Source organism: Emydura macquarii, unplaced genomic scaffold (assembly GCF_026122565.2).
Source record: "Emydura macquarii macquarii isolate MOO-44397 ecotype Brisbane River unplaced genomic scaffold, CSIRO-AGI_Emac_v2 contig_3603, whole genome shotgun sequence".
In the NCBI taxonomy this organism is placed as follows: Eukaryota; Metazoa; Chordata; order Testudines; family Chelidae; genus Emydura; species Emydura macquarii.
In genome coordinates, this window is record NW_027133740.1 from 1,877,812 (window position 1) to 1,900,563 (window position 22,752).

Consider the following 22,752-nt stretch of genomic DNA (forward strand, 5'->3'; position numbering starts at 1 on the left):
TTGTACAGTAAATAGCAGAAGGCACAAAACATACTTGTCCTCTACGCCTGTAGCTCCAAGTAAATCCAGATCCTTTTCTATGAAGTTGAATACATCTGCCAGTCGTTCTTCTCGTTGATGTAAGGCAGTTCTAGCCTCATGAAGGCGTCTGTCTATTTCCTGATACTCCTCAGCTGTGAATCTTCTATAGGCTACACACAAAGTTCTTAACCCTTTCTGCGATAAAACAAGACATTGTAGCATGTTTCCTTTACTGAAGGGTGTTGTGAGGCATAACAATGTTCATAAAACGTTTAAAAGCATATGAAAGGCACTAAAACGGCACTACAAGTACAATATTTATATCCTATAAACACATATAATGGACACCTTTAAAAAATTGCCAGTTGCTTTAGATAAAGCAGATTGCTACTACCAAGCTAAAGTTTGGTTAAGTGGCAAAAAAATGCTCAGCACCATACGAGACAAAAAATAAATAATTAGAAGACATCGAGGAAAGGAAACATACTGAAAAGCCTGGTGAAGGGAGAAGAAAAGTATCTGACTTTACAAGCACCAGCAAGCCAAATGCTGACTAATGATAGAGCACTGCAGGCTATACAATTTTTTAGTATCTGTGAATGTATACATTTTGAGTTGCAGTAGCATAGTGTGGGGATAACAAAAGTGTTCAACCAAGGACAAGTTGTCATTGGAACATATATGATACAGATTCCTAGTTAGTCACGAACAGTTTTGCAGTGAATGCTGTGTGAGAGTTCAGTATACCTGAGGAATCTAGAAGGAGCCAGACTGTGGTCTATTTTGTTGCTTTGGGAACAAATGTCCACAACAGTTGATCTCAATGTGGTTGGGAACTCTTCTAAGTGTTTCCTGTTGCTTGCGAACCTAACCTTTAACTTGCTTGCGTAAAGCTTCAGTCAAATCCTCCTCACCCAGACCTTGGGATAGGTGGGCAAGGGCCATAAAAATGTTAATAATAGAGCTGAGTGTCATCTGCAAATTGTTGGCATTTGAGCTCATGGAATCTCAGAATTTCTCCACATATAAGTGCTTCTCACCTCTCGACCAGTCCCCTTAAATGATGTTTTCTTAAATGTTTTTCCTAATTTAAACCTATTTATGGCCTTAAAGCTGCAGAAGCATCTTATATTAATCTAAAATTTTAGAAAGTCTTGAACAGATTGAACCACTCTAAGGCTTTTGGCTGGTTTAAGCTACTTATGTAGCTTTAAGACCCAAGATATTGTAATTAGAAGAAACAAAAGAGCCGATGACAGGTTCAAGCGGGAAGGTTAAAAGGCAGCAGCCAGGAAAGGACTGAATGGATTCCCAAAAGACTTAATCAACAGTGACTTCTTAGGATGCAATTGTCAAATTTAAATCTAAATGAGTTTTAAAATATAAATCCAATGTTTTTGTTTTATAAATTATACTGAGTTAAAAATTAAACCAAATGAGAAGAAAGACTAATTTGTTCTGATTTGGCAGTGTCAGCTTCAGATCTTTCAGAGGTAGTGCCACATAAATACAGGACCCCTTCCACATAACAGAGATCCACAGTTCTTTTGTACACTTCCACCATGTTTTCTGAGCAGTAGAACATGGAACTAAGATCTACTAGTAGGTGAAGATCTTTAATGTTTAGACTTACCAAAGCAAATTCATCTACGTGAATCCTTGTTTTGTCTATTTCTCCACCTCTACTGTTAGGAAGAACGGAAGATTCTGCTCCTTTTGTGAATAAAAGTTTTTCTCCTAAGAAAAAACAGAGTAAAAATTAAGTATATGCACCATATAGTAGTTAACAATTACAACTTTGTGCAAGATCTAGCTACTTACCTGAAGGACTCTCTACGATGACACTCATTCGTCTACGATTTGGATCAAATTCCAAAACATGAAGTAATTTATACCTGGGGAGTCAGAGGAGAAAGGAAAACAGCTTTTCTTAGAAACAAACGCCAGTAGGAAATTAATTAAATACAAGTTATAAAAATGTTTCCTAAATCCCTATTCTGCTCCAGACGTTCTGCAAGAACTATACTAATGTACAAGTGGGGACTATTATCCATGCTTCCTCAACTGCTATTTTTGGCAGCCTCTGTCTGGCAAGAGTTAGTATATGTGTTCTTTTTCCACTGTAAATCTTGTTTACCAAATACTAGCTTTGAGTCTGGAGATTACTATTAGCTGCTACCTTGCTGCCTCATCTTATACTAACTTAAGGAGTAACATTTGGACAAGTGCTAAGTGACTTAGGAATCTAAGGTCCATTTACTTTCAATAATATTTAGGATCTTAAGTGTCTAAATCACTTTTGAAAATGTTATTTAAGAGCTGTGAAAGAAGTTAAGAGGTTTGAAAATTTTGAGGTCGGTCAGGTTATTACCACAATAGATCAGACCAAGCAAAAGAGTCTATGGTATACTGCAGAGGATGCAAATATCCACACATGCCCAACTCCTTGCTGAAAAATTTGAGACATGATTAAAATGTGCATGTATCACATCTGTCCTCTTGTTGATCCTAGGAACTGAACTGGGGACATCCGGAGCTGAAAGCATGAGATGCTACTGCTTGAGTTAAAGAACCAGGTTCTCTGAAAATTGTAACAAGGCTCACATCCTCTGTGGACTGGGCACAGAGGAGGACAACTATAAACACACATACCAGTAGGTTATATGTATTTTATATAAAATATAAATATATAAAAATATATATATTTAAATAAAATATAAATACACACACACCTTCCATAGTTACATGCATTTAATTTTCATTAAAAAGGATGGAATACTACCCGTTTCAAGGATGTTATATGCAACGGTTTCAGAGAAAGGGAGTTATGCGGAAAGGAAGAGGAATAAAATATTCTATGCTTTCTAGTTTCATTTTACTAGGACAGGTAAAGATAACATACTATAATATACATTATACTAATCCACATTATTTAATGTTCTGGTTCTTTGAGAACACAATAAATGTGATCTGAAAGAAATACCTTTCTGGTTTTCCAAGGCTTTTCACTTCCATACCTTCCCCATTAGTTCCAGTAAACACAACACCAACTCTAAATGTGAAAAAGAAAAAAAAAAAGGTTTGTCTGCTATTTTCATTAACATGTTATTCTGTGGAAAAGCAGTTTTTTAAATAATGCAAAAGTATTACAGAACCTAAAAAGAAAGATGTTCTAATTTCCAGAAAATTAAACAAACATACTCAATACTTCTATGCTTCTTTAGTAGTAAAGATGATTCAATACTGCATGAAACATAGTAACACTGTGATTTGCCCTCCATTTAAGTTTGAAAAGAAGGAGTTTCTATAAGTGTTTTTTAGCACCCAATGTTTAACATAGGGTGGAGTTTCTACATCTTCTACAACTCCACAGTCTACCTTAATATATACTGTGCGCTTTATTATTCTAAACATACATTTATATATGCCGTAACAAACCTAATGATAACTGGATTTCAGCAATATCCATATCTTCCTAAACATTAACACACACAGATATGACAATTAAAACAATCTGCTTTGTTTAAGCTTGGTCAACTGATTTAAAGTGTTCACAAGTCCTGGTAATGTAGCTTAACTTATTTTTAAAATAACTGATGGAACTATTAAACAGCAATCCAATATTAAGGTTGGAGTACTTAAACTAGAGAATTAAAATTGAGATATCTGCAGCAAGAGTATCTCATTTTAATAGGTATTAAAATATTCTGCAATGTCCAAATGCCTCATTATTAATCTAGTCTAAAACGGTGCTAGAAGGCTAACAGTCTACCTGTGAAGAGTTTGAGCTGCCTATAATATTTTATGAATATTATATACCAATCTATTTGATTATTATTGTGTTGTTTGATATAAGATTACAAGTGGTTAATTTAAGCAAGGGTTACTTGTATTTATGCAGGAAAGGGGACAATTGCTTTGTTTCCCCAATTTGCTGTAACTTAAAGGACAATGCAGGTGTCATTTGCTTTTGAAGTTTTATTTCCAACCATATATAGAACAAAGAACTTTTGAGGGGAATAAAAAGACTTTCCATGAAGGGCAGACGGGAGGAAGAAAAGCAGACTGATAGGAAGCAGCCTGAACCCCAGTCCCCAGAGGTGCAAGCATCTGGAATAAAGCTAGGCCCACCTAAGCCTTTAGGTAAGACTGACTATATGTAGACCTGTGATTGTTAAAAGCACCTTTTTTCTTATTATGCTTTGTTTCTACATTTGAGCTCAAACAATACTTTGTTTTGGAAAGCCTATTTTGGATCACTGTGTTCACTATTAGACACAGCTCCTAAAGAGAAGACTTTAAGATAACTGGCAGACGGGCTTGTTGAGTAATCATGGCTGGTACACAGAGGGTGTTATACCCCAAGGGCCCAGTCTAAAACTGGGAGAACAGTTGGAGTCCATCCTCAGATAGGCAAAGCCGCAGGGCCCGTCACCTTAGGATGCAGTCAGAAACTCAGCAACTAACCCTGAACTGTGACACTACCTATATAAGAAATAACTATGAAGTACAATATTTAATTTTTCTATTTTAAGGGGGCAGAATTGCTATATATCTATGACACATAAAAGCAATTTTTCGCTATATTTAGTTATATGGTGACATAAGATTCTTTGACCTAATCATCTTGGGGGCAAAGCTTTAGTAAAATGACTTTGACTGTTGAAACCACACTGGAGAGGAGGAGAGAATAGGAGTACCCCAGGGCACTCATGTAGCTGAGCACTGGCAGTTAATACAACATAAAGGATAGAGTAGCAAGTGTGGTCAGCCATATTCCGTTAAGTCTCTTTGTGGCCCAGTGTAACCGTGATGTGTACAGATAATATTGACCATGGCCCTGGACTGTCTACTTTCTATCAACTGATCCGGACATTATTTTTGAATACACAGCAAGCTGTACTTCTGGATCAATTGATAGAAAGTAGGCAGTTCAGGGACATGGTCAATGGGGTTTGTTCACATCATGGTTCCATGGGCCATGAAGAGATGAGTACAGGAGTGGTATGTGAGATTGAGAGAGAGATAAAACCCCTTTGCAATAAACTAGTCATGGGCTGTGAAGTCTTCCTGTTCACTTTCGAAGCTGCTGTTGGCCATGCTGTGCCTGCCAGAATTTTGGCCTTAGCACTCACCTGCTAGCAGCTTCAACTAAAGCCTTCTCATCTGGTGAGGAAGCATAGTACTCCAGTTGAGACACTATTCCATTGACATTCCAGTGCCCATCACTAGTGCCATCGGTTTGATCTGCACTGATCTGCACTGTGTGACAAAGACAGACTGCTTTCAAGAAGAGCTCTTCCTCTTTCATCTATAAAAAGAAAGACAAAGCAGACCAGAAGTCAAGTTTATCTTTCTAAAACAAGATGTGCTACTCTATGGTAATACAGAATAGGGTGATTATTTAAATAATAAAATTTCTCAAACTGCCTTACAACTACCACTCTTTCTGTAATCACTTTTACTACTTGAAATCCCTCCAGAAGTTCTGTCTGCTTCTTCTACATAAGGCACCAAGAAAGAATATTTAAACTGAAATGTTCATCGGCATCTAATCAATTTTAAGAAAAATAAAATCTTACAAGACTCTGTCTAATTCCATCTGGGGAATCCTCAGTCAACCCTTCTGGAACTAGTTTGCCATTGATCTCTTGGTATTTGATGCCATTAATAGAGCATTCCTGAAACTGCATTTCATTTTCAGTTAGTGTACCAGTTTTATCTGTAAACACATACTCCACCTAGAGTAATATAAAACAAAACAAATTGGAATACGTACACTTAATACAGAAAAGCTATTACCATCTGTCCATGCATCATATAACTTACTTTGCTAATATTAAAAAAAGACTTCAAATATGTATTTCTGCCATCAAGTGAGATATGCAGATCTTATTTTCAAACTCACATAAGTTGCTCAAAATAGAGTTAATATGAAGTCACTAATACTTTTCCATACTGTTTAAATACAGATATTTAATCAAAAATAAAGAAGTAAAAAAATGGACATTATTTTACCTGTCCCAACTCCTCATTGAGATCTGAAGTATTTACTTGTGCTCTCTGGTTTGTTTCTTCATGATAGAGGTCAAGATCCCAGCCAATAAAAAAAGATCCAAGAAATTTCTGCATCTCAACAGTCACATAAAGTGAAATAGGTATGATAAAATTGTAAAGTACCAGAAAAGCAAGAAAATCTGAAATAAATCTCAGAATCTATGAGAGAAAGAGAGAAGGAAAGGATTATCAGAGTGATTAAGTGAAATATTGTCACTTCAGTGTGTGTTTCAGTATTATGAATGGCATCATATTGACTATGCTGGAGGAGACTGAAGTCCTCTATATACACAGAAAAGGTACAATTTAAGTAACAACGACATTACTACTCCAGCATTGTGTTTTAAGACTGATGCAGACAGACTGCCTTTAGGGATGAGAGGATATTTGAGTTCTCAAGCCCATACATCCACGTCTTCTCTGCTGATACGGTAAAGGAGGGTACTAATTAATTTTAACTGTGCTGATGATTTTGTAATGTGAATACTTCTCTCTTAGGAATTGGATTGAGATGACCAATTTATGTTACATATTCCACCAAACAGCCAATCACAGATTTTTCTAATAATCCACAATTTATGAAGTCTGAAGAAGTTAAAAGCAACTGATATTCCACATTGTTACCTGCTTATCTATAGTATCCATAATTTACATTTGATGTTGAAGATCATATTAAAGTAGTCATACAAAGTAACAAAAGCTAGACATTTCTATATTAAAGGATGACAACATAGTTCAGTCATACTTTGAAAAAGGTGTGAATCAAGGATGAAATACCATTTTACAGTTTCTTTGAACATTCTCATGTTAATTTGTAGCATTAAACTTGTCTCTTGAGCAAATTGCTACCAATGTCTGAAAGCTTAAAGAGAGATACTTGAGACAAGAAGAACTGAAACATACCTTTTAACTCAATTGAAATATTTTGGAGTAGGAGAACATTGTGCAGGAATAGAGTAGAAATGTGGTAAATATTTTGCAAATAATAAGTGTTCGTCCTAACTAGGGAATGTTGGCATAACTATTTAATCAGCACTGTAAGTTTACATGGTGATTTACAAAACATAGATGTTACCTGCCCTAAAGATTTTGAAATATAAGACAGATAAGATAAACAAAGACATGGTACAGAGCAGTAGTCAGGCAATGGAAAGTGTGAAGGCATTTTTGGGGAAAAAGGCAGTGGCAGAAGCTAAAATGAATTCTTGAAAAAGTGTACATTTAGTGGGATATAAAGTAGCAGGTGGCTGATAAGAGTGGAAGGAAGATAAAAGGGAGCAACAGAGTGAACGAGATGAATAAGAGGGAAAAGTAGGAAAAAATGACATCAAAGAAAGAAGCAAGGTTACATATAGCCTTGAAGATGAGGATGAGGGAATCAGACAGGATAATTATTTACTAAGTCATTCTTTCCAATACCCTGCAATGGCTCCTGAAGTTATTCTCATTTAACTAGCAACTACTTCATACAAATTAAGAAAAAAAATGCTTTTACTTGGTTGACCACTTCAAAAAACTGGAGATTCCTTAAGTAGTTTCAGATACTAAAAAGACGGACACTAAGCAATTTTGAAAAGTCTTCAATTCATTAATACTTTGCCAAATTAAAATTTTAAATAAGGTTGTTTTAAAGCTAGTACAAGAGCATTTGATAAGTTTAACACTCAATTTACCTATAAATGTAATTTACAAAAGAGTGGCATCCAGGAACAGATTATGTTTTTCCAGTTCAATCATAAAGAACTTTCATATCATAAACCCTTTTGAAAATCACGTTATAACAAAGGTACAATAATAAAATAATATAACATTAGCAGTCAGTTCCTGAATGATGAGAGTTCTTCGTATCTTCTTCTTCCATTTTATTTTATAACACCTATGTGAAACAGGATAGAACCCTCCTCGGTCCAATAATTTGGATCTTTTTACATATCAATATGGTGATTAGTCAGCACACACCAGTTGCCACTGCCTTAGAATCTAGAGGGGAGATTTCCAAAGTTATAAAGGTGAGTTAGGTGCCCAACTTCCAATGTAAGTCAGTGTGAAATGAGCACTTAACTCTACTTTATATCTCTGAAAATTTCACCCTGTCCCAAATTTGCCAATAAACTCCTGATCTGCAGCATGGGAAGCAGGAGCCCCCCAAAACAAGTTAAAAATTTAAAATTAAAAAAATGACTAAGTAGAGATATTCTTCAGAGATGTAAACTATAAGATTCAGTGGAACGTCACTTCAAAGAATCCCTTCAAACTCTAAAGGAAAGTGAGTGGGTAAGAGGCTTTTGTCTGGCAGTATCTTCAAAGCAGCAAAATTATAGGCATGGGGAAGTTACTTGAATGATACCAGCACTACAGGATTTCCCAAAATAAAAGTTATAATAAAATCACTGCAATGGGCAGTGCACAAAATAGGCCAAATCCCATGTTTGTTTTAACACGAAAGGATGGGCAAGATACCCCCAAACAATGTGAGATGAACACCCAGAAGCCTGTGAAGGACGTGTGAACATACTCTAATAAAAATGAAAACTTTCAAAAATTGGACCTTGCCAAAACAAACAAAATCTCTAGAGAATGATAGTTTGTGCTCCCCCACTTCAGAAACACGACTAAAACCAGAGCTGGATTCCCAGTCTAGAAGATAAATTAAAGCAATATTGATTTGCAAATATATCTATGCAAGGCCATGCAGCTGCCATGCCTAAATCCAAGAATTGAAGTATTCTAAAGTTCACACACACTATTAATGTTAATATGCCCCCCCTTCTTCCCCTCTTCCGCAGCTGGCCAGAAAGAAGTCACTGAGAGGGTGCCGGGAGGTTTTATATAAACATAAATATGGGTGTATTTACTCATTATAGTTTTATACAATCACATATTACCTTACTGCTGTTTCTTTCATGTTCAGTTTTCTGGTTATACCAAGGTTCATCCCATTTTTCTTCAGCTTGCCATGCATATTTTAAAATTGTACTCAGGACTGCTTCAAAAAGGAGGATTATTAGATAGATGATCAAAAATGAATTCATAGACCTAGAAGAAGGACATAAAAATACTATTTCCATGTATTCTATTCTGTTTTTTCCTTAACGTATGAAAGCAATGTTAAAATTTAGTTGACTATGACAAAATGTTTTGTTAACAAATATTTTCAGTGCGTCTGTTTCAAACAATAGAAAAGTTTCTAAATCACCATTATTGTTTCCATTTGCTAACAGGAACAGAATACTGCATTTGACTCTAATAGATATTAAATTACAGTAGATTTCTGCAGTTATTGTAAATTGAAGGTTAGATTAAAGTTCAACAGTGTACCAAAATCTGTCTCCTATAACAGCTGCTGTTTGGAATTTTGGGGATTAACTTTTATTATCCTTACTCCAGAGACTCACTCTCTTCTGAATATCAATTCAGAATGTGAAGGAACTACGGGATATCAATACAGAGTTCCAATCCAAGGTTGCTCCTTTTGCTACCTGAAAAGGCAGTTCCACAGCATTGCCTGTCAGTTCTTAACTAGACAAGTGATCACCTCTCAATCCTGTCAATATTCATTAAGGCCACAGTTGATGTCAGTGCAAGAGAAATGTTAAATGATGGGTGGGAAAAGGTACAGCAGCTTCTTGTGCATCATACAGATTTCTTTGTCTCTGGCTGCAGAAGTATAAATAACTCTTTGGTTGTAAAAAAATGTCAGCAGGGCAACCTAGACTTCTAACAACTTGTACAGACAAAACACATTATACTAAATTTGTCTCTTAAAAATATTCAGTGAGTTCCATTCACAGACTTATGTCACAACAGTACATTTAACAGCCTTTTAGACTGAAATGACAACAAGCCAAGAATTAAAAACAGAAGTTGCAATCTGTATAAGGAGTTAATATCCTTTACATATTGTTTCTGGCTAAATTATTTGTTCCAGAAATAATTAAACAAAAATACTTTCTTCATGGTAGACTGCATCTTCCAGTATCTTCAGATAGTTAGTGTTCCATATACACTTGAGGACAGATTCTTTTCAGAACCTGTATCTTCTCTACTAATACCGCAGACAATGTAACAGGGACAAGCACTCAGATGTGATAAGAAGGAGAGAAAAATCAGGATTCAGGCAACAGAAATTACAGATAAATAAGACTTCAACTGAGTTCATCCCAATGCAAGGGCACTATGCAATTTCCTAATAAAGGATGTGTCAAGAGATTGACAAAGGTTGGGACTACTGTAAAACACAGACTCCAAACCTCTGGTGAAAGGAGCACCTCACATCTCTTGAACAATCTCCTCCTGCCTATTCTGGAGTACAGGAGTAGCATTCACGGCCTTAGGTAGTTTCTGCCTGAGGACTGACAAACAGGGCCTTAGAGAAAAAACTAACTCATTTTTATTATTCTTATCCTTTCTTGTAAGAGTCAGCAATCAAACTAGTTTTGCATACTATTGCAAAATGAAGCTGTAAGTAATGAAATGATGGAATTATATAACTAGTATTAATAAATGAAATTTAAATTACAGTTACGCCAGCCTGCAGCAGGTCTAGTATTTACAATAGCTCCCTTTGTCTATGGCCTGAGAACTCACAAAAACATAGGCAATTAATTTTTTTTAATTAATGCTGAAATACTGAGTTAAAATTCTACAATAAGACAGACAGTACAACACACACATACTTTTCTACTGCTGATCGTTTCTGAGATTTACTCTTGTAATTTAATGCCATCTTCGTCTCCATGCCTGTGTACACAGCAACACCTGAAAAAACAGAACCATATTTATTTTCTATACAGGTACATCTTGGTATGTGTCCACTTGTAATGTGCACTCAGACATCATGGTGAGGTAAGTTAGACTTTTCAGTGGCATTCTGTGATGAATTAGTTTTGGAACTAATTTTAGCACCTTCTAATACTGCTTAAGGTTAAATCTGTGCTGTTCCCCAATATATAATTAAGGGTATAGAGGTCAGAATATAAATACCCTAGAATAGGTCTTAAACACTAGAAACAGACAGCTGTGTCAGTGCCACTAGTGGACATGCATACCTATCTAGTGGACACTCATTACCACATTATTAAATGCAAAGACAGAATTTGATATCCCACAGGGCTCTCTGCACATAGTCTCCTCCCCTTCAGCCATAATCATATCCCCACTACAGGCAATCCTCAATAGGACTATTAAAATGTCTTCAATGTGGGGGGGGGGGGGGGGGAAGAGATTAGGCCACAATTCATCAACATGTTTTAAGAAGACAACACTGTTAAAAATGTTTCAATGTCTACAAACCAAAAATTTCTTTTGTGTTTTTTAATCTTGCTCCTCGAAGTAAAAGACTTTCAGGCCCAAGAGGTCTAAAAAGAAATAGATACATCAGCATTTTTTTTTTTTTAAAAAGCACAATATTTAAGAATGGCTGTTTTTAAAATCCAGGACAGCACCACACTTTAAATTATATGGGTCCCTTTAAATCTATTTGTATCAGCTGAAACTGGTACTGCAGAAAGTACAGCTGCAGTTACCAGCAAGATTAATTTAAGGTAAAAGTGATATATTCCATGCCAGTGTCTGTATCATCTTTGGAAACTCAAAAAAGTTAGTTTGAAGTCAAGCAAAAAAATACATTTTCTTCTTGCGCCTGAAGTGGTTCAAATAGAAACTGAAATGAAAAAAAAAGCGCCAGTGGAGAGCCAGACACCAGAATTAAAAAACTAAACATTAAGTTGTACAGTTTTTATTAGCCTCGTGGGTTTGCCTCACTCTTTCATAAGCAGTAACAAAAATAGCTCATGACTTCCATTTACATAAACAAAGTGTCTTATCCTCCAAGTTCAGTTGAAAACATAACCCAGATTTAAAACACTGTGCTCACAAAAGACAGACATTTTAATGCTAATTGATGTTACATAAGCACTTGCTATAGTTGCATCTACAACCACAGTAACTGCATGTGCAAATTATGTACTTGAATTTGTGATATTTGCTTTAATTTTTTTCTGTATAAATCAGAGTTAGTAAGAATTCAACCCAAACTTGAGTAAAAATGCTTATAATGTAAATATTTCTTAGGACATTTTCAAAGTTTTAATAAAAAAATGAAAAAAAAAATCAAACAATGCAAGATAATACACTTGCAGAAGAGAAGACTTTATATATTCATGTAAATTATTTTCTTCTAAAAGGCCGTACCCATATTGCTGGACACAAATGGTTTTGCAATCAGTAAAACCAGTTTAGCTAGCTCAGAATAGAACACTACAATCAGTGCAGTACAGACTAAGCTGGTTTATCTATTTGATGGTAAAGAGATACAAACCCTGTCTACTGGTGGAGTTGTAACTATATCTTCACGTATGCTTTAAACTGGTTCTGCCATAGTTTGTCAACTAAATTAATTTTGAGATTATCCTAGAACTGAACTTCAAAATCTTGGCAATAATATATTCTAAAGAGCTACAAATGTGGTAACAACCTAAAAAATACCTTTGAGAATACCTTGTTTTTGTTGTTCAGGCATAGCCCTTGGGGGGCAGAAAGATCTGTCTTCTGTCTCCACATTTCATGCGAGACCTTGGGCAAAGACCTCAGGCAAAGCATTTACTCACCCTGTACTTCAATGTACTCATCTTTAAAATTGACATAATATTTACCAAGTTTATAGCAGTATTGAGAGTATCAATTCATTCACATTTACAAAGATTTTTATATCTTCAGATAGAAGGCACTATATAACGGCCGAACTATAAACGTGTTAGAGAGATTATTCAGTTAGTGGAAAATGGCTAAAACAATCAGAACCAGTTTGATACTTTAATGCCCAAGAAATTCATTTTTAGCTCTTTTTCCACTTAATTGAATAATTTCTTTAACACATTTATAGTTCAGCATTTATATAGTACCTTCTATCTGAAGATATAAAAATCTTTATATATGTGAATGAATTAAGCCTCCGATTATCAGTGTGAGCTCAGTAAATATTATGTCAATTTTAAAGATGCATGAATTGAAGTACATGGTGAATAAATGATTTGCCCAAAGTTTCGTTTGAAGTATGGGACAGAAGACAGATATTTCATGTCCCAAGGCCTATGCCTGAACAACAAAAACAGTTAAGAATGAACTTCTTGGGCATTAAAATATCAAACAAGTCACAGAAAGGAACTGGTTGTGTTAATTAACACATTTATGATGTACAAAAGCACATTTTAAAGACAGAGAGGATCAAATTTTCAAGAGGGCTAAACACCCACCAGCTCTCACTGAAGCAATGGAATCTTCTGGGTGCTCAGCACTCTTGAAACTCTGGGCACTGCTTTTAGATGCCTAAATGGGACCTAATCTCTGTTGAAAATTTGGTGTTAAATCTCTGAACTCCTTTACTGCTTGACCCTTTTGAACATTTTTGCTGCATTTTTAAACGGATATTCCATTTATTTCAATGGAACAGGAAAACCTATTACATCAGGTATGTTCATTAGCACAAGTGATGTGTATTTACAGCAATACATGGGATTATATGCTCTGCAACATTTAAGTAGTTAAATACCTAATGAACATGCACATTTATTAAACATTTGTTTTTTAAAAAAGTCTCAGCAGGGTGATAAGCCAGTAGTTTCCACTTATTTCAACAGTAGCTGAGAGTGCTCAGTGCCTTTGATAATCAAGCCACGGGTATCTATTACACTACAAGATATAAAATTGTAAATTACAACGCTTCTCATAAACTGGATATGCTAACTTCATACACACATTTTAAAAAACATTGAAGTGCTAACATTACACAAAGTTAAGTTAATTCAAGTGGTGAAACTAACACTTAAAATTATCATAATCTAAAACTTTGCAAAACAAATAAATTTAGATTTAAAAACTTCAGCTATCTAATTTAGTTTTACTTGACTTAACTATGAAGTCGCAACTGGCATCTGGATAAAAAACTATTACCCTTTCCCATTCTATACTAATGTTTTTTATGAGGACCATGTTTTATCACCTTAATTTAGTTTAAGTTATATTAAGTTAGCTTTACAAATATTTTACTTACCGTACAATTTCCTCAATTTGTTGACTTATAGTTATTCTTCCAACAAATCTATTAAAAAAGGTCATATGTCAAAAGAATACATTCCTCAAAAAATTTGGTGTACAAACCAATATTAAAAAACCCCAACTATTTTATTTATGCAAGGAAAGCATGACATAATTATAGTATGTGGCAAATGGAATATCCTATCCTTGATTTACAGTTTATTTTATTAGGGAAATACATCAACCTTGGTGATACTTTTGAAGTATGTTTCAAGAAGTCATCATCAAGAGAAATGAACCATCCCCTCCTTCAAGAAAATGTACTGAGTGATTTTGGAAATAACCCATGACTCAATTTATGAAATCATATAAAAATATCTTTTGTTAATATGATTGTAAATTCCCCCAAAGTGATTATGTATTCCAATAAAAAAAATACAATTCCTTTTTTTAAAAAAGGAAAAATTACCAGTACATTTTTCATCTGAAATAAATAGTAATTTCACATCTAACAAAGCAGATGAATAAACCATGCTTTCAAATTCTTAGGTGTCTGAAACTCTCAAATATATTTTGCAAGCCTTGTAACACTCTGATTTGAAATGACTGGAAATGTTCACCATCATTGGTTTAGTCATTCCTTACTGACATCAATAATTTTATGACCTTTACAATCCACTTCAGAGATTCATTGTTCAATAACTAGTTAAAGAAATATGCGTTCATGTTATGAATCTGAAATTCCAAATGGATCCAAATACTCAGTTAAAATAAGCTATTGTCCATATAGCTATAAGCTATATGTCCATATTGTCCATATGATTACTAAAACTAACGTATGTGAAAGTGATCAGCTTCTATTAAAGCTAGTCACCACTAAAAAAAATCATACAAGGTTAATATTATGCTATGAGTCAGAAATATTTACAGGGCCAGAGACCTACATGCAACATACATTTAAACAAACACTCTTTTAAAAAGTCTATCATATTGCTTGCTGACTGCAGCTTTTAAATGAGACATATTGGTGTGGCAATGGTTTAATCTTTTGCTGCTGGGGAACATAGTTCAAGTCCTGCTTAGACTGTAAATAAATGTGAATTTTAGGATACTTGTTCTTAATGGATAATTAACACAAACCTACCATACAATTTGAGACACTGATTTAGAACAAAAGAAAAGGGTGTTAATATTCAGGACTGAAGTGTATTGGCAGAACCATATACAGTTTTTCTCTTTTTCTACGATTCCTGCTAAAACACCATTACTTTCAAAATCTGTGAACAAATTTACTGCTTATGAAGAAATGTAGAACCATGCTGGTGTTAAAATATAAACAGTAAAAATGAGAAGGCTTTTTCTCCGTTTGCAGCTTTAAGCGGCACATGTATGTACATACAAACTCCTACATTTGTTTAATAAACCCTGAAATGTACAACAATACTTGGGGAGAAACTTTACTCTCAGAAAGATCCATATAATTATTAACAACCATAAGACATTTTGCTTTTAAATCAACATTAAAATTAAGAAGAATAGAATGACACCTGTAAAGGTCTGCTTCTGGCTGTTGACATTCAACAACAGCTACGAGTGTGTCCAGGTTGGCAACTGACTGTAATACTGCTGTTTCTGGGGCTGCAACATGAGTCTGAAAGACACACATTTTCCATTCAATTTCATTATTTAGAAGTACAAAAAAGAAAATCTATATATTTGAGCATTTCTCAATGATAGAGAAAGATCCTAGTTTGTTGGCATTTGATCAAAAAAAGCCTTTGGAACGCTGAAAAGGGATATGGATTTTGTATCTGAAAGTATCACATCTTGAATAATGACACTGCAAACTACCATTTAAAGTACCATAGTAGTGTTTCACAAAAATGATTAACTTGGCCAGAAAACCCCTCACATTAACTAATATTTTATAACACCTCTTACATTAGCAGATCAAGCAAGACACTTGGTCTTATTAATATGCAGCAGCTCAAACCAGAGAAAAACATACCGGGGTAAAATCTTATCAAAACTCAATTAACTACAATATCTATACTACAGTTCTGATATATTAAAACACACCTAATAACTAAAGGTCAGATTTTGCTACTCTTACTCTCACTGATTGGTACATCTTAATTTAAAAGTAAGCCCACTGATTTCAAGGGGGTCGGTTACGACTCAGGTTGAGTAAGGGTGTCAGAATAAGATTTTGTGTGTAGCAAAACACGACAAAACAGCAGATTATGATGCATTGTGATTTAAAAAATAGCCTTGATATATGCTCAAATAAGTAAAGGTAAAAAATTAACTGTGTCTCGAAAAGCTCAGAGCCTAGACAGTCTTTCTTTACATTTAGTAAAATTGCTAGCACATTGAGGGAGCTGCCAGAATTTTTTTTTTTTTAAGTTATTAAAAGTAAGACAAGCAAAAAATTCCCATTTGAGTAATTTCTCTGTTAAGGAAGCTGGCCTTTACTAATTTAGCAAAGGCTGAAAGTTGATTTGAGTTTTATTTCCAAGTTGCATTCATATTAGCAAACGGCATATGTTTAGACTACCAACCTTAAGATTAGTTTCTCCATCCAAGCTAGCAGTAGTAACATGACATGAACCATCCACTCTGTCAGAGGACAGAAGTACAAGATCAGCAGGGAAAGTCTCATCTTTGGCTACTCTGACAATATCACCCACCTGAGTAGATAAACAGAAATGAGATATACATAGATACTGCTTTTGAAAAAGAATAGATTAAGAATTAATTTTAGCACTTGTTATTCAAAATATAATGCAACAGGCCTACATAAAATTGCAATGCAGCAAATGAGGATTTTATTTAAAAGAACAAAACAAATTTCTATAGAAGAAATGCATAATTTTCTGCTAGTTACTAGACACATACCCTAATGTTTTTTGATCTAGTTTTTACAAGGCCACCACTTCGAACAACATAAACTGGAGCTCCATTTACTTCATTGTCTGCTTTATGTCGTAACCAGTCTTCATAACCCTGCAGAAATACAAGACTGAAAGTTATGTTTTAAACTAGAAATCTAACAGCTATCTACTTTTCTACGAGTAACTGAAAGAAGTCTGAGGCACCATACCTTTGAAAACAACTGGCTGTGTGACCTTGAGCATGTCACTAAATTCTGTTCTATTCAGGTTTCACTGCACCCATCACTGTGCAGTCAGAGCACCCTCTGTTTTCACTAGTTTCACGTTTGTTAAATAAGGATAAAAATGTAGCAAATGTAGTGTAGAATTATGCAATCTGTTATTACTTTTTTAAAACAAATATCTGTGGTGAAGGTTCCTGAAGAAGAGCTAAAAACAACTGCTCATGCAATCTGAGAGCCTCACAATGTCTAAATGGATTAAGGCAACTGAATAGGGAATACAGTCATTCCCAGAACCTCATTTATTAAAAGCAGAATTAACAGACTAAAATTATTCCTTTTTCTGTTAAGCTATGCAATTCCCAGAGAGTTTGTTCTAGTGCCTTTTTGAACAACAGCTGAGGCACCTGTACTTGCAAAGGGATTTTAACTTTTATGGTGTGGAGTTGATATTCATGTTTTGTTGAGCAAGTGGAGATGACACTGTATGTGAGAAAAACAGTCAGGTACAAAGTTTTAATCCATTCAGAGTGCACCTGGGCAATGATTTAGAGTGACTAATCAACCTGAATTTTTAATAGAGAAGACAAGCAAACATTTTTCCTCCAGCTATACAAAAATCAAAGGAGAGTACACATCCAGTTTTATTTTTTTTGTGTGCATCAGTTAATATGTTGCTTGTTTACTTGAATACCTCCCAATAAATTTGTGATCAGAAAGTAACAGGTATATCCTGGAAGATACTATTGATAAACAAGAGGCAATGGATCGGCCATCACACATATGAATTCAAATAGTTATCTGTATTCCTGAAACTAAGATTAATATTATATGTATTATTGTAGTGCCTAGGAGTCCCAATCATGCACCAGGACCTTACTGTGCGAGGGGTGCTGAAATACAGAACAGAAAGACAGTCCTTGGCCCAAGAAGCTTAAACTCTAAGTATAACAGGGAAGTTCTTGAGCCAGTACTTTTTAGCAGCAATATATTTTGCTATTTCATGACTAACTTCACTGTTAGATAATTTTTCTACCCATTTTTCATTCACAAATGTGTGTATACTGTACACAGTTCAAAGCTACAAAAGTAGGCCTTCTGGGAGAGTAAGCAAGCTTTCATGTGCATAAAATTCAGAAGTGAACATTTAAGAAAGTTAGACTTTATAAAAATCAAAGCTTGCAGCAGATTTATATTTACCATTTCTAGATAAAAAGTTGAATGCTATTCAGAATACGAAAAGAGCTTTCCCCAACCACCTCTAAAGATTACAGCAATAGATCAGTTTTCTGTGAAGTCAGTTTTCACTGATGCTTGAGAAATAGATTTATGACCTTACTTTACCTCAAATGGACAAAACAGCCTACCAACTCTAAAGTGCTACCTCCAATGCCTTTATAAAATAAGTACTGCATTATGACACTTTTAATGAGAGAATGACAAAAAACCCACCACAATATACTATGCATCATGAATTTGGAAAATTCACATTATTTAAAAGTGGCAAAGCCACTGAGTTACACAGATCATGTCAGACTCATGCTGCTAAAAATTTTATACCATATCTTATACACCATCATGTATTAAGTATTTGCCACATGCAGTATTATAGAAATCTATTTTGGGAATGTGTTGGAGGATTCTTTTAGAAGTGTTCTTATGTCTATTTTCATCTCTCTCCATCTGCAAAGTAGGGGACATTAGTTACCATGAATCCAACCGTACAGAGGACAGAAGCAGCCATAAAAAACCTGGAAGTGATCTAAATTGCTTTTCTTATTCATAAAAATGTGACAAAGCTGTCTGCTGTCTTGGAACCTTGCAGGTCTAGAAGTAAGTAGTGGTCTCAGTGAAATGCTGAGAATATGCCCCAATTACATTGTTTCTGGCCTTGGAATGCTGCAAGATATTGTACCTGAATGTTTTGATATTCATGTACAGAAAAGTTGTTACTGATAGAGAACTAAATCTTGCTTGTCCTGAACCTTGGAGTAGGGATAATTTGGGGGGTTGAAAGAGAAAATATTTCTATGGCAAATTTATTGAGGCAGTCAAAAGGATATGATGGGTTTATCTATTACATGGTTCTGTAATTTATAAAATTGATACCAACTCCATACATGGTGTTTATTATATATAAAATATAAGCATTTTGCCCAATTATACTCTTAATTCAGCCACTGCATGAGATTTTTTTCTTTTTGGTTAAAGAGTGTCCTACATACAGAACACTTTATTAAAAAAAATGACCTGATATCGGATGATCTCACACACAGCTAATGAGTGGGGAAAAAAATTCTAAGTACCATATTCTGTGTTTCCAAGTTTAGAGTCTAATGTTGCAAATACTCCTCCAATACAGAGAAGGCTAACCCAATTCTTTGTGATGCAGAACAAAGAAGAAGAAAGACGGGAAGGCTTATTTGGGTCCTGTATATCCCAGTGACGTTAAAATTCTCTTGTTTCTCAGCAACATAATGGCTAAAAAGAATAAGCAACTTCCATGCCTAGGAACCAATATAAGTTTAAATGATTTCTGAACAATGAAAAGGGAATGGAAAAGAGAGGGTTAAGGGCAAGCTTTTTTAAAGAAAGAAGATCTAAACAGAGTGTTAACCAATTTCTCAACTTTAGTATGTTTAAGATTTCTGAACTGCTAATTTGTAGTCTAACTTGTAATATTGTATATAGGCATGGAAGGCTGAAAACTGTGATACATTCCTGAAGTGTACAATTAAAAACAGGATGGATTGATTTAAATGGAAGAGATTTAAATCAGGAAACCTTGATTTAAATTATCAGTTTTAATTGTGTTTTGCATTTGTACTTTTTAGTTATTTTCCTAAAGAAAACTTAATTCTCATTGGTTGGTTAACAATTAAAACGCGTTGATTTGCAACTAAATATGGTCTCTACACTAAATTTGGTGCTTCTTTTTGCTAACCCAGAGGATACACCATACCTATGCACATTTATTTAAGCCGTTATATAGCTCAATTTACATTTATTCAGATTCTAAATTTTATCATGTTAGAAAATAGTGACTAAAGCATTTTATTTGCTAAATGATTAATGCTTTATTTGTGATTTGTATCAAGCTTTATTTGGATGGAAATTCAAACGCAATTAAAAATGCAAAACCCCTCAGCACTTTGAAGTTGTTAGATATAAATAAAACTAATTAACAATCTTAAATGTGATGGATACATAAGAAAAAAGTTAATCAAACATGTTTTGCATTTAAAACTAACTTTTATTAACCAAGGGAAGTATTATCTGCAGTTAGTGAATTAAACTGATTGCTTCTTGTCACCATGTCCTTCAAGATTTTAAAAGAGAAAATTACACACCCTGTGCAGTGAGGTTCTTTGAGATGGTTGTCTCTGTGGGGTGCTCCACTTTAGGTGATTGCATACCCCTGCACTTGTAATTGGAGATTTGCAGTAGCTGTGCCGGGTTGGGTCACACATGCACAGTCCCCATCTTGCACTGCCTCAGGCAGTTATATGGCCATGTGACCAACCCCACTTCAATGCCTTCTCTACCGGAGAGTCTTTAGTGTGAAAACTCCAAAGTAGAGGGCAGAAGAGAGGGTAGTGGAGCACCCATAGGAACAACTATCTCGAAGAACCTCAGTTACTGCACAGGGAGAGTAATGTCGTCTTCTTCTTCTTGGAGTGTCTCTGTGGGTGCTCCACTTTAGGTGACTGTAGAGCAGTGTTCCTCAGTGAAAGGGAAGGGCTTTGGCGTTGCAGTCGTGGCGGATGAGAAGACCGTAAGTCCAAACAGAGCATCTGATGAGTGCTGCTCTATGACAATGTTGTGAATATATGGGCTGATGCCCAAGGTTACTGCTTTGCAGATGTCCATAATGGGGTCATTGTTGAGTAAAGTCATCGAAGCAGATAGTGCTCTAGTGGAGGGTGTGTGGGCCCCCATTGGGGGTTGTAGCTGTTGTTGACGATAACAAAAGTAAGTGTAGCCAGAGATGCATTTAGACAGCCTCTATTTAGATATAGCGTCTCCTTCAGATGGTTCTGTGATGGAAAGAAATAACTTTGGTAAGTTTCTGAAAGTCTTTGTTCTCTCAATGTAAAATGCTAGCACCCTTCAGATGTCCATGATGTAGATCGCTGTTTCTTGTTTATTCTCATGTTTCAGAAAGAACAATGGGAGATGAATGGTCTGATTCAGAAGGAATGAGGAAGCAGCCTTAGGTAAGAACTTGGGATGTGGTCTTAGAGAAAATTTGTTTTGAAAAATGTTGTGTTTGGGGGACGTGTCATGAGGGCTCCCAGTTCACCTACCCATCTGGCGGACATGATGGCGACGAGGAAGGCCACCTTCATCAAAAGGAGGAGTAGTGAGCAGGTCGCTAGTGGTCCAAAGGGGGCCCCAGTAAGGCCCCATAAAACCAGGTCGAGGTCCCATGATGGAATGGGAGCTTGTATTTTGAATGAAGTGTTATGAAGGCCCTTGAGAAAATGCTCAGTGGTTGGATGAGTGAAGAGTGAGAACTCATCCATCTTGTGATGGAATGCTATGATAGCTGCGAGGCGTACTCTGATCAAGCTCATGGAGAGACATGATTTCTTAAATTCCAATACATAGTCCAGTGCCAGGGGTAGAGGAGATAAAACTGCCATAGTTTGTCTACTTTGGCCCCATGTATTAAATTGTCTCCATTTGTGCAGGTATGTATGTCATGTAGTTGGTCTATGACTGTTTAAAAGAATGTCCCTTACTTCTCCGAACAGGTCATTTTGATTTCTCGGAGCCATTGAGTAGCCACGCCTTTAGGTGGAGTCTTGCCAAATTTGGGTGGTGGACCTGGCCTGCATCCTAAAACAGGAGATGAGATAGAAGAGGGAGAATGTACAGTGGGCACCCAGCCATCTTTAGGAAGCAAGGAAACCACATTTGTCTGGGCCACGTGAGGGCTATCAAGAGGACTCTGGACTCTGGTCTGTCCTGAACTTATGTATGACCTGGGATAGAAGAGGGGTCGGACGAAAAACATAGAATCATAGAATCATAGAATATTAGAGTTGGAAGGGACCTCAGGAGGTCATCTAGTCCAACCCCCTGCTCAAAGCAGGACTAACCTCTGCTATATCATCCCAACCAGGGCTTTGTCAAGCCGCAGCTTAAAAACCTCTAAGGATGGAGATTCCACCACCTCCCTAGGTAACCCATTCCAGTGCTTCACCACCCTCCTAGTAAAAAACTTTTTCCTAATGTCCAACCTAGACCTCCCTCCCTGCAACTTGAGACCGTTGCTCCTTGTTCTGTCATCTGCCACCACCGAGAACAGCCTAGCCCCATCCTCCCTGGAACCCCCTTTCAGGTAGTTAAAGGCCGCTATCAAATCCCCCCTCACTCTTCTCTTTTGCAGACTAAACAAGCCCAGTTCCCTCAGCCTCTCCTCATAAGTCCTGTGCTCCAGCCCCCTAATCATTTTGGTTGCCCTCCGCTGGACTCTCTCCAACTTGTCCACATCCTTTTTGTATTGGGGGGCCCAAAAC

General features: G+C 35.8%; 1 protein-coding gene across 3 annotated transcripts in view; it reads right to left on the reverse strand.

The window, feature by feature from the left end:
* The window catches only part of ATP11B (ATPase phospholipid transporting 11B (putative)), a 109,947-nt gene that overhangs the window by 52,695 nt on the left and 34,500 nt on the right, over positions 1-22,752 (reverse strand). For all 3 annotated transcript variants that reach the window (XM_067536610.1, XM_067536609.1, XM_067536611.1), the window contains exons 5-18: positions 17,011-17,118; positions 16,674-16,802; positions 15,660-15,763; positions 14,129-14,176; positions 11,371-11,435; positions 10,755-10,836; positions 8,964-9,114; positions 6,040-6,237; positions 5,604-5,762; positions 5,157-5,332; positions 3,005-3,073; positions 1,843-1,916; positions 1,655-1,758; positions 35-216 (exon numbers count right to left, since the gene is read on the reverse strand). In XM_067536610.1, coding sequence (XP_067392711.1) covers positions 35-216; positions 1,655-1,758; positions 1,843-1,916; positions 3,005-3,073; positions 5,157-5,332; positions 5,604-5,762; positions 6,040-6,237; positions 8,964-9,114; positions 10,755-10,836; positions 11,371-11,435; positions 14,129-14,176; positions 15,660-15,763; positions 16,674-16,802; positions 17,011-17,118 — 1,649 coding nt within the window. The remainder of the gene's footprint in view (positions 1-34; positions 217-1,654; positions 1,759-1,842; positions 1,917-3,004; positions 3,074-5,156; positions 5,333-5,603; positions 5,763-6,039; positions 6,238-8,963; positions 9,115-10,754; positions 10,837-11,370; positions 11,436-14,128; positions 14,177-15,659; positions 15,764-16,673; positions 16,803-17,010; positions 17,119-22,752) is intronic.